Raw genomic sequence first — 17,751 nt, 5'->3', positions numbered from 1 at the left:
TCAGTTACTTGACTTTTGGGTCCTTTGTCAAGAGTAAGGTATACCTTGGGGGTCTGTAAGATCTCAGTTCCTGGAAGGTGATTCAATCAAGTATGTACACTAGTCTGGGAGCAAGCAGAAATTTTTGTAGAATCTGAGTAATAGAGTTTTGTCTTCACAACCACCTTGCCTCCCATTCTGCAAAGCCAGAACTGGTGGCTGAGATTCAGATAAGCTGCAGGGGCAGGGCTGCCATTCAGTGTGAGATAATGATCAGCTGCTCAAATCCTTCAGTAATGTTAAGTGGGGGCAGGGCCGCTACACAGGGCTGAAGTAAGAATAAGCTGCTCAGTGCCCCAGGAGCTTTAGATGCAATAATGGATGCGGGCTTCTGTAGGGGCTGCTGTGGAAGCTGTGACATTTCGCAGTTGGGACCTCTGGGGGCCCCAGCCTGAGGCTGAAGCTATGGGAAGGCCCTTCTCCCTTCTTGGACAGCTAAGAAAAACCCTCTCACTGACCTTTGGCACCTGTGGGTTGAGGGATCTGTGAACCACTCCTATTGTGACTGGGGATTCCACCTCTGTTCAAGTATATTTCTTGTTGTTAATATAATGGTGCTTTTCTCATGTGGTTGTTCAACATTTGAATTTTTCTTTGGAACACCTTTGTGTTGAGGACTAGCTTTTGCTTTTACAGATTTTTTTATCAGTTTCCAAAAGTTTCTTCCCCAATGCCTTTCATTTTATTAGAGGTCCAAACTGTATGTTCCAGGGATATATAATTTTTCTTTTAGATGCATATACATCTTCCTATAGATGAAAATAGTTTTGTCAATTGATATATTCTTTCTAATTAGAAAAATTCAAGACTGGAGGAAAAGAATCCCTCTGAGAATTTGTAGTATAGTAAATGGAAGAGAATACTTCAAAATATTACTTTGCCCTATCTTCCATTTGCAGTATCCCACTAAATCACAAACTTATTTGTAGAAAGGGATCAATAAGTATTTATTAACTACATAGATGAATGACACATTTTTTGAAAAGCAGAAACAGGAGACCTTAACAATCAGCAAAATCAACAATTTGTTCTTGAGAAATTCATAGTTGGTCATATAAAAAAATGTGTAGTATAAGGTTCTCAGTATCTCAATTTTCCTTACTCACTCTTTGCTTTAATTAACTCCTCTCAATTTACCACATTTTTGAAGTTTGTGAATTCTCTTTGACTTTTCCTTCTCCCTTGCTTCTGAAATCCAATTAATAATTAGGTCTAATTGATTCTTCTTTCAACATTCATCAATTCCTTTCCATTTCCACATGAAATCAAAACATAAATATTCCATGTCTCAATTACTGAAATAGTTTCTTTGGGAGAGGGCAAGACAAATGGGATTAAGTGACTTACAGCTCATACAGCTAGTCAAGTGTATGAAGCTGAATTCGAACTGAGGTCCTCCTGACTCCAAGGCTGTTGCTCTATGCACTGCACCACCTAGCAGCCCAAATTGTAATAGTTTCTTAACACCACCATTTTATAAAGAAGAAAATTGAAGTCTAGAAAAGTTACGTGGTTTGTCCAAGGTTATGTGAACAGTAAGTTATGTAAATAGTAATAAGAAAGATAGGATTAAAACCCAAGCCCTTCACCTACATGCATGCATACATACATACATACATACATATATATATATATATCTATATCTATCTTGCCCTTCCCCTTTGTATTCATCTCTTCAACAAGTTCTTGTCTTTCAAGACTCAGCTCTAATTTTACATCCCTATAAAACCACTTCAATTATCCAGTCTGAAATGATGGAATAGAAGGGAAAAGCATTTATCAAAGCACTATGTGCAAGGCACTATGTTAAGCTTTATAATACAAATAGGAAATCAAAAGCAGTTTCTGCTGTCATTGAATTGACATTCTAATGGGGGAGATGACAAATAAAAGAGGGTCCACCTTAGATTACTATTGTGCTATTTGGTTCATAACATATTAAAAAACCAGGTAGTATTTGGGCAGGGAAAGTAGTGTGTTGGGTAGCAAGACCCAAAGGACCTCAGGGAGTAATGGTAGAATAGATGGTCCTCTGCAAAAAAGACAGTGGATGCAGAGACTAGAGTGGAGTTAGACCCTGGATTACATTCAGCAGAGGTAAGGACATGAGACAGTGGGCATCTTGAGCCCAGTTGACACTGGACAATGGGACAATGAGAGTTAATTGAGAAAGGGAAATGTTCATGGTTTCCCTCAGATGTAGGAGATGATGCTACTCTGTCTTTCAATAGTCTGTTGTTGGGGTGGGGCAGGTGAGGGAAAGCAAGGTGACCCAATATGCTGGGCCTGAAGTTAGGAAGATCTGAATTTAAATCTAGCTTCAGACAGTTACTACCTGCATGACCCTGGGAAGGTTACTTAACCCTGGTTTCCTGTAGAAGATGAAATGTCTCAGTTTCCTCAACTGTAAAGTGGGGATAGTAATAGTATCTACCCCTCAGAATTCTTGTGAAGATCAAAGAGTTAATATTTGTAAATCCACTTAGCACAGTGCCTACCACATAAAAGGGGTTAACAAAAGCTTGTTTCTTTTCCTTCTTCCCCTTCCACAGTGGTGTCTGGTGGAAGCAACTATTGGTTATTTCTATACTAGAGCAATTACTACTTGAATAATTATTAAGCAATTAAGTTTATACTGTTCTATGTCTTTACTTATATGTTGTCTTCAAATTTCATGTAAACATTTTATTGTTATTTAACTTTTTATATGTAAGGCCTAACTCCTTAACTAGATTATAAGCTTTTGGAATGTACCTCTTTGCATCTTTCACATTGTTTTGCACACGAAGATTTAATGATATGATTTTGTTTTTAACAAGGTTTGTTTTCATTTTAGACTGATGTAATTGTAAATTCCATCCCTTTGGATCTTCATCTTGGCAAAGGACCACTTTCTCAGGTCTTATTAAGTAAAGCTGGCCCAGAACTCCAGGAAGAATTAAATACATTTGGAAAAGCACCAGTGAAAATAGGCCATGTTCTGAAGACAAGAGGCTATAATCTGGGCTGCAGATTTGTACTCCATGTGGTGGCTCCTGTGTGGGATGATGGAGCAGGGAATTCACAAAAGGTAGTGAAATTTTAAAGTTCTCAATCAACCAAGCGTTTATTAAGCATCTACTGTATGCCAGGTATTGTGCTGAATGTTGAGGATATAAAGACAAAAAATTAGACAATTCTGGCCCTCAAGATCTTACATTCTATTCAAGGTAGAAACACATACTACATGTGTAAGTAAATGCAAAATATATAGAAAGTAAACACAGAGTAATTTGAAGAGGAAGGGGCACCAGCCATAAAGGTCCAAGAATGCCTCACATAGAAGGTGGCACTTGAGCAGAGATTTGAAGGGAGATCAGGATTTCTTGAAGTGGAGATGGGTTAAGGGCATACTCAGGCATGAGGGGAAAATCTGTGCAAGGTCATGGAAGTGGGAGATTACCATCATTCACAAGGAACAGACATTAGTCTGGTTTGGCTACAGAGTATATGAAAGGGCATCATACACAATAAGTCTGGAAAAACAGACTGTAATTGGCTTATGAACAGCTTTCAATGAAAATAGAGGAGTTGGCAGCTAAGTGGTACAGTAGATATGGAATGCTGGACCTCGAGTCAAGAAGGTAAGAGTTCTACTCTAACCCTTTGCACTTACTAGCTGTAATGCCAGTGTGATGCCCATAGCAGCCTCTATGAAGATACATGCATATTCCCAGGGTAAATCTGCAAAATATAATAAACTCTCTTCCTCAAAGGCAAAACCAAAATACTTATTTAGGACATCATTAGAATACCAGGAGATAAGATTTAACAGGGTACTTGTCACTAATCCAGGGAGTGCCAACATATTAAACCTTCTTTCTGTCAGGCCTCCCCACAAGTTCCCCATAGACAAATTACCCCCTTTCCACTCATAGCTTGCTTCTTTCTCTGTGCTCCTTGGGCCAATTCCTCCCACTCACAGCTTGTTCCTCTCTCTCTGCTCTGCCTGCTCTCACCCTCTGCTCATGCTCTCTCTCTCTCCTCCTGGGACAAGCTCCTTCCAGTCTGAGTTCCATGTGACCCAAGCTGCATGTGATCACAGGCTCCAGCTCCATGTATTAGGCTATTAATGGATGGGGAAGATCTTCCTATTCTATTACCATTACACTAGCTGACTCTGGACAAGAGCTTGAACCTTTACCTGTCTCATTTCCCTCAACTGTAATATAAGGATTAATAATAGCCTGGCCCAAAATAAACACTATGTAAATGTTATCATTATAATGATTTATTGTTGTTATCCTAGAGGCAGTAGGGAGTATCTCCACTCCATTTGGGGACCATAAATAATTTTATTTTGGCATCAACATTACTTAAATGTGTCTTTGGAATTCAAACTAGCAGTCACAGGAGAGTCCATCATTGTTGCATTTATATCAGTGGACCTGACCTTTTCTGTAGCTTGGTCAATAACAGTAAAGAGAATAAAGTCATTAGCCATTAGTAGTAATAGCAGCCTCGGTTAGCATTAATGATGCTGGTGGTCCTATTTTATTGAGAAAAGAAGGAAATATGAGCCAAGAGGAGAATAACAGTTAGTGACACTATGGTCATACATCTTTTGGGAGTTTTAATTTATTCCCACCTTTATACCCTTTTCCCCTTCAAAAAATCTGAAATTCTCTGGATGGTACTTTGTACTTTCCTCAAATACTCTATTTCTTTTCTTTTTTTTCCTGCTTTTTAACACTTGGGTATTTGAATATAAATATATACACACACACACACACACACACACATACACACACATATCACTCTGATTAGCTACATTTTATAGTTTGCCAGGACCTTGGCACAGATTCCAACTTAATTCTGATAACTAGATTCACTTTGGTCCCACTCAGTTTCTTCTTTCACCAACATGAAATCTCTTTCCATACCAAAATTAATCAGATGGGCAGATGGAAAGGCAGCACATTGTGCCTTCTTTCAGGGTCAGTGGTTTTGTATTGTTTTATTTTTTCCTATTGATGTGAGATGGGCAGCACCATCACTCCCTCTCACTGTTACGTAAGTTAACATAGTGATCTCAGAAGGTAGTACGTGTAGGCTCTAGCCTGCATCTAGGTAGGAAACATTTCTAATGTTCAACTGTTTCTTTTGAAAAGGGTGGGGTTTTCTCTTGTATTTTTGTTTTCTGTTTAGACTTATTGAATTTGTGAATTCAATCATATATGGTTTGTCAGATATTTTTGCCAGTTAAACAGTAGTAAATGAAACTCACCAGTAAATCAGTCCTCTGGGGTAGCTGATCTGAACCATTCTTTCTTCTTCCTTCTTTTTCCCTTCTAATTCTCTCAGTTCTTCAAAAAGTTGGTAAGCAAATTGATTAGTCAGAGTTATTAAAAAGTTTTGTATTTCACTCTTCTTCCTCTTATCACTAGCTATTACATGTGCTATTCTCCCTCATACACATGCCGATTGACAGGTGAGTGTCCCTGCAGCCATGGGAACACACCTATTCCTTCTTTGGCAGCATCCTGTATTTCTGATGCTAGCCTCTAATTTACATGAAAATATTTGCTATTTTTCAGATCATGGAAGACATTATCACAAAATGCCTGGAAACCGCTGTGTCCCTGTCTTTAACATCAATCACTTTTCCAGCAATTGGAACAGGAAATTTGAAGTTTCCAAAAACCATTTTTGCAAAATTGATCCTTTCCCAGGTGTTCAAATTCAGTAGTTCAGGACCTTTGAAGACTCTAAAAGAAGTGTGCTTCCTGTTGCATCCAAGTGATATAGATAACATTCAGGTAATAGTGGAATTTTCTTGTAATTAAATTGTCAAAATGCTTTAAAAATCTATACCTCTAGCAAAATTAAAGATGTATTTTCAACCTATCACTCTATATGCTCTTTTTATCTGGAAGTTTATCTATGATGGTATATATAAATAATGTGGACAAAAATGTGTTTAATATACATGTATGAATATGTATATGTAAATTTGTGGAGAAACAGAAATTTATGAAAACACAATCTCATAATGCTTCAGGATATGAAGGTATTTTGAAAGTGTGTGTTTGTGTGTATACATATATATGTATATATACATATGTATAAATAAACTTTACTATATATCATATATACATGTATACATAAATATTGGTATGTACACACATATGTATATGCATACATGCATACATATGTCCACTCTGAAAATAACATCTATCAAATAATCTTCCTTCAGAATAGAAAGAGAAATTTCATTCAGAATAACTATAGAATATGTATTTGATATTTGATAGTCTACCTGCCAACACATGCAAAGGAACTTTATTAATACAATACAAAACACTCTTTACAGAATTAAAGACAATTCTAATTGGAGAAATATGAATTTTCCATGAGTAGGTTGTGCCAATATAATGAAAATGATAATACTCCTTAAATTAATTTACTTGATCAGTGCTACACCAAGCAGACCATTAAAAGGATTAGTTTACAGAGCTTGAAAAAATAGCAAAATTCATTTTAAAGGACATAATAAAACATGGATGGGTAGAGGCCTAGTAGTACCAGAATTCAATCTAGACTTACAGAGCAGTAATCACCAAAACTGTTTGGTACCAATTAAAAGATGAGAGTAGCTAAGCGGTGCAAGGGATAGAGCACTGGGCTTGGAGTCAGGAAGATTAATTTTAATGAGTTCAGCTGACACTGGGAAAGTCACTTACTTCTGTTAAGTGGTAGTTCCTCATCTGTAAAATGAAGGCAATGTCAAACCACCCTAGTATCTTTGCCAAAAAAACCTGAACTGATTTCACAAAAAGCTGAACACAATTGAAACACCAACAGCAAAAAAAAGTGAAGAGGTTGTCCAGTAGAACAGATGAGGTATGCAATATAGAGAAACAGACAAATATAGTACTCCTGTGTTCAATAAACCAACAAACCAAAAAGCCTTAACTATTAGGGTAAAGTTTCTCTGCTTGACAAAAACTGCTAAGACCAATGGAAAACAATGTGGTAGTAATCAGGTTAAGACTGACACCTCACACCGTACTCCAAGAAAAGTTCTAAATTGATACATGACTGATATAAAAGATGCATCATATATAAATTAGAGGAACAAATGAGCAATTTACTCACAACTATAGTAAGAGGAAAAGTTAAAACCAAAGAATAAAGAATGGACATATTTTATTACATCAAATTAAAAAGGTTTTGTGCAATCAAAGCCAATACTGTTTATAATTTAAAATGAAAATGTGAGTGGGAGGGTAATCTCTGCAACAAGATTCTCTGATAAAAGTGTCATATCTAAGCTATATAAGTAAAGTATCCAAATACATAATAACATAATGGCTAACTGGTCAAAGAATTTAAACAGGCAATTCTAAAAATTTTTCTGAAAGAATGAAATCCAAATTATCAATGACCATATAAAAAATGCTCTATCTTCCTTAAAGATTTTTTTATTAGTTATAAAGATTTTTCAATTATATGATCATAGGTTTAGAGCTGGAAGGGACATTGACGGTCAACTGGTGCAAGTCCTCATTTTATAGATCAGGAATTTGAGGCCCAGAGATGTTAAGTGAGTTTTCAAAGACCATGCAGGAAGTAAGCCAAAAAGGCACAAATCTACATCAGATCTTCTGACCTCAAATACAGCACACTTTGGAAATATGATCCTGGTTCTCTGCTCCTTAACTAACTAGAATCTTTTAGGGTGTTTTTTAGGAATGGAATTTCTACTGGGAATATGTCATTTTAATCACCAGCCATAGAAATAGGTCCTTATTTTCTTGCTGCTTATGCTTCTCTGAAAATTAGGATTAATATTTATACTGAGAATTGTTGCACTCAATAGCTACCTTTCTTTTTCCAGGCATTTGAAAGAGAATTCATTAAATATACTGATGGAATCAGTGGCGGAGTTTCTAACACCAGTGATACACAAGGTCTAGTAAAGTTATTTTCTTAAAAATTGTTTTCCATTGTTTAGTAATAATTTAGTGGTAGTCAAAATGCAGACAGATATAATGGTTTATATGCAAAATATAGAATAGAGAAGATAATGTGGATAAAATATATTTAATATTTCCAATCATATCAGAGTACCTATGTAGATAACATACATAGGTAAAGTATTTTTAAATCAAGTGTTTATTGTGTGCCAGGCTTTATGCTAAATGCTATTCATTTTTATCAGTCATGAGTCAGATTATTTTATCTGATCTGTGGCTGTTTTGTTGAATGATATGAAATGAGACCAATATTTTTCTCAGATTAGTAAGAATCACCATCATATAGATTAACTTAGACTCAACCAGCTAGATGTTTCTGGAATATCAAATTTGATTATTCAATTAATGCTACATGTAGCCCATATACTATTGTAAATTATCTTTCACCCAATAGAGAAGTTTTAGATAATTAGAGGATCTGGAAAGGTAGAGAGAATACCTAAAAGTGAAGAGGGAAGAGTAAGAGAGAGGCATACAACAAAATCTGATAATAATAGTCACAAAATTATATATTATCCTTGAGTTCTTTTTTTTCTCTTTAGATCTCTTTGATACTATTTCTAGCCCTGAATTGGGAGTATATGAAAGGAAGATTGGATCCATTATCTTTCAAGCTACTTATGGGGACATCACTAAGGAAGAGTCTGATGTTATTGTAAATTCAACAGACAAGACGTTTGTTCTCAAAAGAGGTATTTCATTTGAATAATTTATACTAACACAATGGTTAACACAATTATCACGTTACAAAGTATCATAAATCTCTTATAGCCATGTAGTATAATGAGGGACTGACAAATACTAGTAGTATATATGACTGAGCACAAGGACCTAAAGTCCTGGACATAGTCTCTCTCATCACAGGGCAAAGTACCTATCTATGTCTCCACAGTTCTGCATTTTCCTTAGCACTCACTATCTCACCTATATTGCTTCTCTCTAGCGAAATATAAGCTCCTCAAGGGCAGGAACTGTGTGTTTCTTCTTTTTCAAAACTAATTTTTATGTTTTGCATACCTTCTCTGAGTGAAACCTCTCTATAACAAAGAATTTTTAAAGTGGAAAAAGTTTTGAAGTCAAAAAAAGGTCAGCAAAACTAATAATATTAAAAAACCTGACATCATATGCAGTGTTCCAAACCAATTGCCCCCCACCTCTCCAAAGACAGGGGGAGAGATGTCATCTCATATCTATTCCTTCAAGCCAAGGTTGGTCATTACAGTTTTGCAGTACGCAATTTTGTCTATTTTGATGTTACTGTTGCCTTTTCCATTTCCTTTGTTATAGTCACTATATACATATTGTTTCCTGCCTACTTTACTTTGTATCAGTTTATGTCTTTTCATGCTTCTCTGTATTTTTCATATTAATAGTTTCGTATAGCACAGTAATATTCTGTTGCATTCATGTACCACGGCTTGTTTAGCCATCCCCCAATCAATGGGATTCTACTTTGTTTCTGGTGCTCTGCTACCAGAAAAAAAGTGCTTCAGGTAATATTTCTGTGTATATGCAACATTTCTTTTGGTCCCTGTTTCCCTTGGCATATATGTCTAGCAGGCGAGTCAATGGGTCAAAGAATATAGAAATTTGAGTCAGTCAGGTTTTTTTTAAACACAATTCTGAACTAATTTCCAGAATGACTTTACCAGATGATATTCCACCAACAATGCATCAGTATGCCTATCTTTCTTGAACCCTTCCAGTATTTATTCCCATCTTTCAACATTAATTATTCTCATGTTTTGTCATCTTTATCAATTTTGAAGTGTGAAAAGAAAGCTTTGACCTGCCACTTTGATTGTTGTAAGTGTATTGTTTCATATTTGAGTATTCTTTACTATGTTTGTTGACAACTAGCATTTTTCTTTTGAAAACTGACTGTTCCTGTCCTTTGACCTTTTAGCTTTTGAGGAAGCTATCTGTTGAAGTGCAGTAAGTGACTGTGATTATAATAATGATAACTAGCATTTATATAGCTCATTAATGTTTACAAAACACTGAAGTTTTGTTAATTCAGTTTCACAACCACCCTGTGAGGTTGGTGCTATTATTATCCTATTTTACAGACAGTTTAGTCAGTTTCTGATGCAGGTTTCTAGCTCAAGTCTTCCTGCCTCCCACTTCTTTATTTTATCCACTGTGCCACCTAATAGCCTAAAATGAAGAAAGCAAGGAAACATGTCACATTTATGTCACATTAAGGCTGATGAGTTTATGTCATATATGCAACTTTAATTTTTAATTTAAATTTTAAAATAAAACTCTGGAGGAAAGAATTGGGTGGGAAATAAATAGGTTATTACTGAAAATGACAAGCTTTATTCAAATAACAGAATTCACAGAAATAGAACAGACCAAACAGAAATCAGTTATTCCATGAAATAGCAGTATTAGAATAATTTTAAAAAATTTTTGTTAATAATTATTGGTTTTGGTTTCCATCACTTTCATAAGTTTTAAATTTTTCTCCCCCTCCCTGTCATTCCTCTCTCACAATGGTATGCAATCTTATATGGGTTCTGCACATACATTCTTATTAAGCATATTTTCACATTAGATATGTTGCATAGAGGAATCAAAACAAATGGGAGAAACCATGAGGGAAAACAAAACAAAACTTAACAAAAGAGAAAATAGTTGGCTTCATTCTACATTCTGACTATAGTTCTTTCTCCAAATGTGAATGATGTTTTGCATCAAGTGTCCTTTGGAAATGTTTTAGGTTCTTGCATTGCTGTGAAGGGTTAAATCTGTTATTAAACAGTCCTCTCACACTGGGGCTGTTACTGTGTATAATGTTCTCCTGGTTCTGTTCATTTCACTTAGCATCAGTTCATAAAAGTCTTTCCAAGTTTTTCTGAATTTTACCTGTTCATCATTTCTTATAGCACAAGAGTATTCCATTACATTATATACCACAACTTGATCAACAATTCCCAAATTGATAGGCATTCCCTCGATTTCCACCATAAAAAAAGAGCTGCTATAAATATTTTTGTACGTGTGAGTGATTTTTTATGATCTCTTTGGGATAAAACCCTAAAAATGGTATTGATAGGTCAAAGGATATGCACATTTTTATAATCCATTGGGCATAGTTCCAAATTGCTCTCCATAATGGTTGGATCAGTACACAACTCCACCAGTAATGCATTAGTATTCCAATTTTCCCAGGAAATATACCAGGAATCTCCTCCAGCATTTATAATTTTCTTATTTTGTCAGGTTAGCCAATCTCAAGGATGTGATGTGGTACCTCAGAGTTGTCTTGATTTGCATCTCTTTAATCAATAGTGATTTAAAGCATTTTTTCTTATGACCATAGATAGCTTTAATTTCTTCCTCTGAAAATTGCTTATTTGTATCCTTTTACCACTTGTCAATTAGGGAGTGATGTGTATTCTTGTAAATTTGACTTAGTTCTCCGTATATTTTAGAAATGAGGCTATTATTACAGACACAAGTTGCAAAAATTCTTTCGCAGTTTTCTGTTTCCATCCTAATCTTGGTTGTAATGGCTTTGTTTGTGCAAAAACTTAACAATCTAATGTGATCAAAATTTTCCATCTTTCATTTCATAATGTTCTCTATCTCCTTCTTGGTCATAAATTTCTCCATTCTCCATAAATTTGACAAATAAACTATTCCTTTCTCCATTAATTTGTTTATAGTATCAGCCTTTATACCCAAATTGTGTACCCATTTGGACTTTATTCAAGTATATGGTGTCAAGCATTAGTCTACGTCCAGTTTCTGCCACACTATTTTTCAGTTTTCCCTGCAGTTTTTGTCAAATAGTGAGTTCCTATCATAGAAGAAGGGGTCCTGGGGTTTGTCAAACACTGGGTTGCTATAATCACTGATTACTGTCTTGTGTCTTGTGAACCTAGCCTATTCCACTGATCTAGTCCTCTAGTTCTTAGCCAGTACCAAGTGGTTTTGATGAATGGTACTTTATAATATAATTTGAGATCTGGTATGGCTACACCACCTTCCCTAGCATTTCTTTTCATTTATTCCCTTGATATTCTGGACTTTTTGTTCTTCCAGACAAATTTTGATATTATTTTTTCTAGTTCTAGAAAATAATTTTTTGGTAGTTTGATTGGTATGATACTGAATACATAAATTAATTTAGATAGAATTGGCATTGTTTTTATTTTATCAGCTAGGCCTACCCACAAGCAACTGATGTTTTTTTTTTTTGAATTTCCCTACTTTCATTCATTTAAAAAAATTTTTTTTATCAATTTATTTACCTTTTAATATTCATTTTCACAAAATTTTGGGTTCCAAATTTTCTCCCCATTGGTCCCCTCCCTCCACCCCAAAACACCAAGCATTCTAATTGCCCCTATCACCAATCTGCCCTCTCTTCTATCATCCCTCCCTTCCCTTGTCCCCATCTTCTCTTTTGTCCTATAGGGCCAGATAACTTTCTATATCCCATTACCTGTATTTCTTATTTCCTAGTAGCAAGAACAGTACTCAACAGTTGTTCCTATAACTTTGAGTTCCAACTTCTCTTCATCCTTCCCTCCCCATCCATTCCTTTTGGAAGGCAAGCAATTCAATATAGGCCATATCTGTGTAGTTTTGCAAATGACTTCCATAATAGTCGTGTTGTGTAAGACTAACTATATTTCCCTCCACCCTATCCTGCCCCCCATTGCTTCTATTCTCTCTTTGGATCCTGTCCTTCCCCAAGAGTGTTGACTTCAGATTGCTCCCTCTTCCCATTGCCCTCCCTTCCATCCTCCCCCCGACCCTGCTTATACCCTTCTCCCCCACTTTCCTGTATTGTAAGATAGGTTTTCATACCAAAATGAGTGTGCATTTTATTCTTTCCTTTAGTGAAATGTAATGAGAGTAAACTTCATGTTTTTCTTTCACCTCCCTTCTTTTTCCCTCCACTGTAAAGTCTTTTGCTTGCCTCTTTTATGAGAGATAATTTGTCCCATTCCATTTCTCCCTTTCTCCTCCCGATATTTCTCTCTCACTGCTTAATTTCATTTTTTTAAAGATATGATCCCATCCTATTCAATTCACTCTGTGCTGTGTGTGTGTGTGTGTGTGTGTGTGTGTGTGTGTGTAATCCCACCAAATACCCAGATACTGAAAAGTTACGAATATTGTCTTTCCATGTAGGAATGTAACAGTTCAACTTTAGTAAGTCCCTTGTAACTTCTCTTTGCTGTTTACCTTTTCATACCTCTCTTCATTCTTGTGTTTGAAAGTCAAATTTTCTTTTCAGCTCTGTTTCATCAAGAATGCTTGAAAGTCCTTGATTTCATTGAAAGACCATTTTTTCCCCTGAAGTATTATACTCAGTTTTGCTGGGTAGGTGATTCTTGGTTTTAGTCCTAGTTCCTTTGACTTCTGGAATATCACATTCCATGCCCTTCAGTCCCTCAATGTAGAAGCTGCTAGATCTTGTGTTATCCTGATTGTATTTCCACAATACTTGAATTGTTTCTTTCTAGCTGCTTGCAATACTTTCTCCTTGACCTGGGAACTCTGGAATTTGGCCACAATGTTCCTAGGAGTTTCTCTTTTTGGATGTCTTTCAGGCAGTGATCGGTGAATTCCCTGAATACTTATTTTGCCCTCTGGTTCTAGAATATCAGAGCAGTTTTCCTTGATAATTTCATGAAAGATGATGTCTAGGCTCTTTTTTTGATCATGGCTTTCAGGTAGTCCCATAATTTTTAAATTGTCTCTCCTGCACCTATTTTCCTGGTCAGTTGTTTTTCCAATGAGATATTTCACATTATCTTCCATTTTTTCATTCTTTTGGTTTTGTTTTATGATTTCTTGGTTTCCCATAAAGTGATTAGCCTCCATCTGTTCCATTCTAATTTTAAAAGAACTATTTTCTTCAGTGAGCTTTTGAAACTCTTTTTCCATTTGGCTAATTCTGCTTTTGAAAGCATTCTTCTCCTCATTGGCTTTTTGAACTTCTTTTTCCAATTGAGTTAGCCTATTTTTCAAGGTGTTATTTTCTTCAGCATGTTTTTGGGTCTCCTTTAGCAAGGTGTTGACCTGTTTTTCATGCTTTTCTTGCATCTCTCTCATTTCTCTTCTCTAACTTGATTTTCAAAATTCTTTTTGAGCTCTTCCATGGCCTGATCCCACTGAATATTTATTTTGGATGTTTGGGATACAGAAGCCTTGATTTCGATGTCTTTCCCTGATGGTAAACATTGTTCTTCCCCATCTGAAAGGAAGGGAGGAGATATCTGTTCACCAAGAAAGTAACCTTCTATGGTCTTATTTTTTTCCCCCCTTTTCTGGGCATTTTCCCAGCCAGTGACTTGTCTTCTGAGTTTTCTTTCCACTCCCACCACGCCTCCAGATCTGCCCAGCTAGTGCTTGGGGTCTGAGATTCAAATGCTGCTTCCCAACCTCAGGGCTTTGGACAGGGGAGGGCCTGCTATTCAGTGTGAGATTTAGTTCAGGTGCTCAGGTGGGGGCAGGGCTGCCACACGGTGCTCAGTTCCCTCAGGGGGTTTATGCTGAGACCTTCAACAACGGATCCTGGCTCCTGCCTGCTTTGGGAGCCCTTGTCTGCTGCTGCCTTGGCTGCAGCCTCCTCGGGGTGCCTGAGTTATGGGGACACCCCGCTCCCCTCTCAGGGTGCTGACAAGACCCTCTCACTGACCTTTGGTGCCTGTGGGTGGAGGGACCTATGCTGCTGCTGGAGATACTGTCCCTGAAGCCTGCTTAGATCTGCTTCTCTTGGTGGGGTGTGTCCAAGGCAGGGCTGGGCTCTGCTCTGGATCTGGTGCACGACAGACCTTTCAGGTCAGTTTTTCATGTCTCTCTGGAACGGAAATTTCCTCTGCTTCATTGTTCTGTGGCTTCTGCTGCTCCCAAATTTGTTTCGAGTTCTTCTTTATAGGTATTTTATGGGCTGTGGATTTGGAGCTAGCATATATGTATCTTTCTAGTCTGCCATCTTGGCTCCTCGACATGAAAGATTTGAAAGTAATGTGTGAAATTTATATGCTTTTTTTTTTAAAAAAAGCATGCAATACAAAATTAAGTATCATGATTTCTCTTTCTGTTTTTTTCTGTGTATACAGAAATGCTTTTTTATGATTAAGTACATAACAAAACAGATAAACTTTTTTGAACTGAACTAGGATTTGGGAAAATTATTCAATTTGAAGAGGAGAGTCAGGATGGTGGAGTGGAAGATCACAACTGCCAAAGTTCTCTCCAAATCTCTTCTACACTGACCATAGAAAATATTCCTAATTCTGGGTGGGAAATCCAAGAAAAAGTCATGAGTCATTTTTACAACACAGAGTAGATTTAAAACATAGAAAGAGAGGTCCATAGGTACTGAGGTAAGGGCTGACCAGGAGTGTCAAAAGTGGAAGCAACACCAGATAGCAGTGGTGGCATCTGCTATGACTATGGAAGCAGTGGTGAGGAACAACCCAGAATCCAGGGACAGTAAAGGCAATTAAACATCTGAGCAGAAAGGGACATGAGGAACCTTCTGTTCTAGCACTAGGCACAGGATCCGGTATCATCTAGCAGTTTTGTCACCCTTTACCCAAGGGTATAAAGGAACAGTTGAAAAGGGTGTAGGGGCCCTACCTAAGTAAGGACAAGAGCACAAAGAGTGTAGCAAAGAGACTTCTCCCTGGACCATACCATGTTGGAAACCTCATAATTTTCTGAGCTCCCAGGATGAGTTGTGAAAGCAATAGCAGAACATAAAAAGCAAATGCTTAACTCAGTCATCCTTCTCTGCCCAAAGTACTCAGTGACCAACTCTAACATAAAATACAAAATTAAGAAGTAAGCTGAAGAAATGGGAAAAAAAAAAACAAACCTTAGACTATTATGGTGACAGGAAAGCTCAAGATCCAAGTTTAGAACACAGTGACTTGAAAGCATCTACAAACAAAGTCTCAAAAATTTTAAAAAAAATGGAGATTAGACACAAGATCAACAAGAATCTATAGAAAACGTTAAGAATGAGGTGGGGTTTTTTTACACAAAAACAATTATTTTGAAAATTAAGTGGTAAAGGAAAATTGGAAAAAAATGAGTTATGCAAGAAAATTCTGAAAAGAGTATTAACAACTTGGCAAAAGAGGCATAAAAATATTGAAGAAAATAGTTCCTTAAAAATCAGAATTAGCCAAATGGTAAAAGAGGTACAAAACCTTGCTGAAGAAAATAACTTCTAGTAAAACTGAATTGATCAAATGGAAGCTAGTAATTCCATAAGATATTAAGGAACAATGAAATAAAGTCAAAAGACTATTAAAAAGAATAAAATGTGAAATATCTCATAGGTAAAAAAAACAGCTTACCTGAAAAATAGATCAAAGAGAGTTAATTTAAGAATTACTGGCCTGCCTGAAGCCATGCACAGAGAAAAAGAACTTTAATATAATATTTCAAGAAATTATAATGGAAAACTGCCTAGACATCTTGAAGCAGAGAGCAAAGTAGAAATTGAACGAAATCCATTTATCCTAAAAAGAGTCCCAAAATGAAAACTCCCAGATATATGATAGTCAAGATCCAGATTTCCTAGATCAAGGGGAAAATACTGCAAACATCCAGCAAGGAAAAGCAGATAAATAAATAAAATGCAGTGCAGTCAAATTCAGGATCACCAAAGATTTAGCAGCTTCCACTATAAAGCATTAGAGGGCTGAACATATGATATTCTGGAAGCCAGAGGAGCTAGGATTACAAGCAAGAATATAATATCTAGCAAAACTGAGTATGTAATCCTACAGGGGAAAAAAAGAATACTTAATGAACTAGAGAGATTATTCAATTCAATAAACATTTATTAATTAAAGTTATGCAAGTCTTAAAAGAAAGAATGTAAGCTTCTTGAGGGCTGAAACCATCTGAATTTTCTTTTTTCATTCCCCCCAAGCCTACTATGATGCTTGACATATACTAGGTGATTAAGAAATATTTTTTTTTCATTTATTCACAGGCCCTGTATACTAGCTTGCCAAAATTTTTTTGGATCTTTGCTCTCACTTAATGTGCAACTATGCTTTCTATGTTTATGTGGCCTGAACATTACTTTAGATTCTTTGCAGAACCTGTTTGCTTTCTCATCCTCTGCAATAAATTTTGGAGTATAAACTTCAGTTATTTCATTAGTGACTCTCTTTGAAAAGGGTTACTATGTTCACTGTAATATGAAATGACTGAGAATCTCATGAAATGGTTTTTCTTCTTGCTTTTGGTTGCATGACAAAATCAACTCTTGTTTGTATTTCCAGTCAATCCTGTGAGCTATCTCTGTTTTAGCCGCAACTTCCCTTTATCTTCTGGTTTCATTTATTTAAAAAAATGTGAAGACTGTTCAGATTTGATTCAAGTGCTGTGGCCTCTTCAAAGTCACTGATCAAGGATCTCACTATTAGAGGACTCAATGCCAAGTTAACAATTGTAGAAGATCCAAAAGCTGTGCAATTCTGGACACGCTTTACCCTTTTTTGTCAAATCATTTCAGAAGCCAAAGATAGTCACATGAAAGGGAAGACTATTCTTTTTTTGTTTGTTTTATAGGTTTCCATTGTTTAAGGATTCGTCATCAAATAGCCAATTTCTTGGTTATGTGTCTTTTCATACTTAAGTAGATGTGAGTTGTGGTCAGGTTGAATTCAGAGTCTTTCTCATTTGGTAGACTGAAGCTGCC

General features: G+C 36.3%; 1 protein-coding gene across 6 annotated transcripts in view; it reads left to right on the top strand.

Moving 5' to 3' along the window:
- Positions 1-17,751, top strand: part of LOC140506526 (protein mono-ADP-ribosyltransferase PARP14-like) — an 83,924-nt gene that overhangs the window by 43,915 nt on the left and 22,258 nt on the right. For all 6 annotated transcript variants that reach the window (XR_011967962.1, XM_072613799.1, XM_072613798.1 and 3 more), the window contains 4 exons: positions 2,876-3,109; positions 5,616-5,837; positions 7,919-7,991; positions 8,600-8,749. Coding sequence is in view for 5 of the 6 variants with exons in the window: in XM_072613799.1 (XP_072469900.1) it covers positions 2,876-3,109; positions 5,616-5,837; positions 7,919-7,991; positions 8,600-8,749 (679 nt within the window). In the remaining variant the exon portion in view is untranslated. The remainder of the gene's footprint in view (positions 1-2,875; positions 3,110-5,615; positions 5,838-7,918; positions 7,992-8,599; positions 8,750-17,751) is intronic.

The sequence above is a fragment of the Notamacropus eugenii genome, chromosome 5 (assembly GCF_028372415.1).
Source record: "Notamacropus eugenii isolate mMacEug1 chromosome 5, mMacEug1.pri_v2, whole genome shotgun sequence".
NCBI lineage: Eukaryota > Metazoa > Chordata > Mammalia > Diprotodontia > Macropodidae > Notamacropus > Notamacropus eugenii.
Note: the sequence above shows the minus strand (reverse complement) of the source record. Positions and strands in the feature narration are given on the sequence as shown.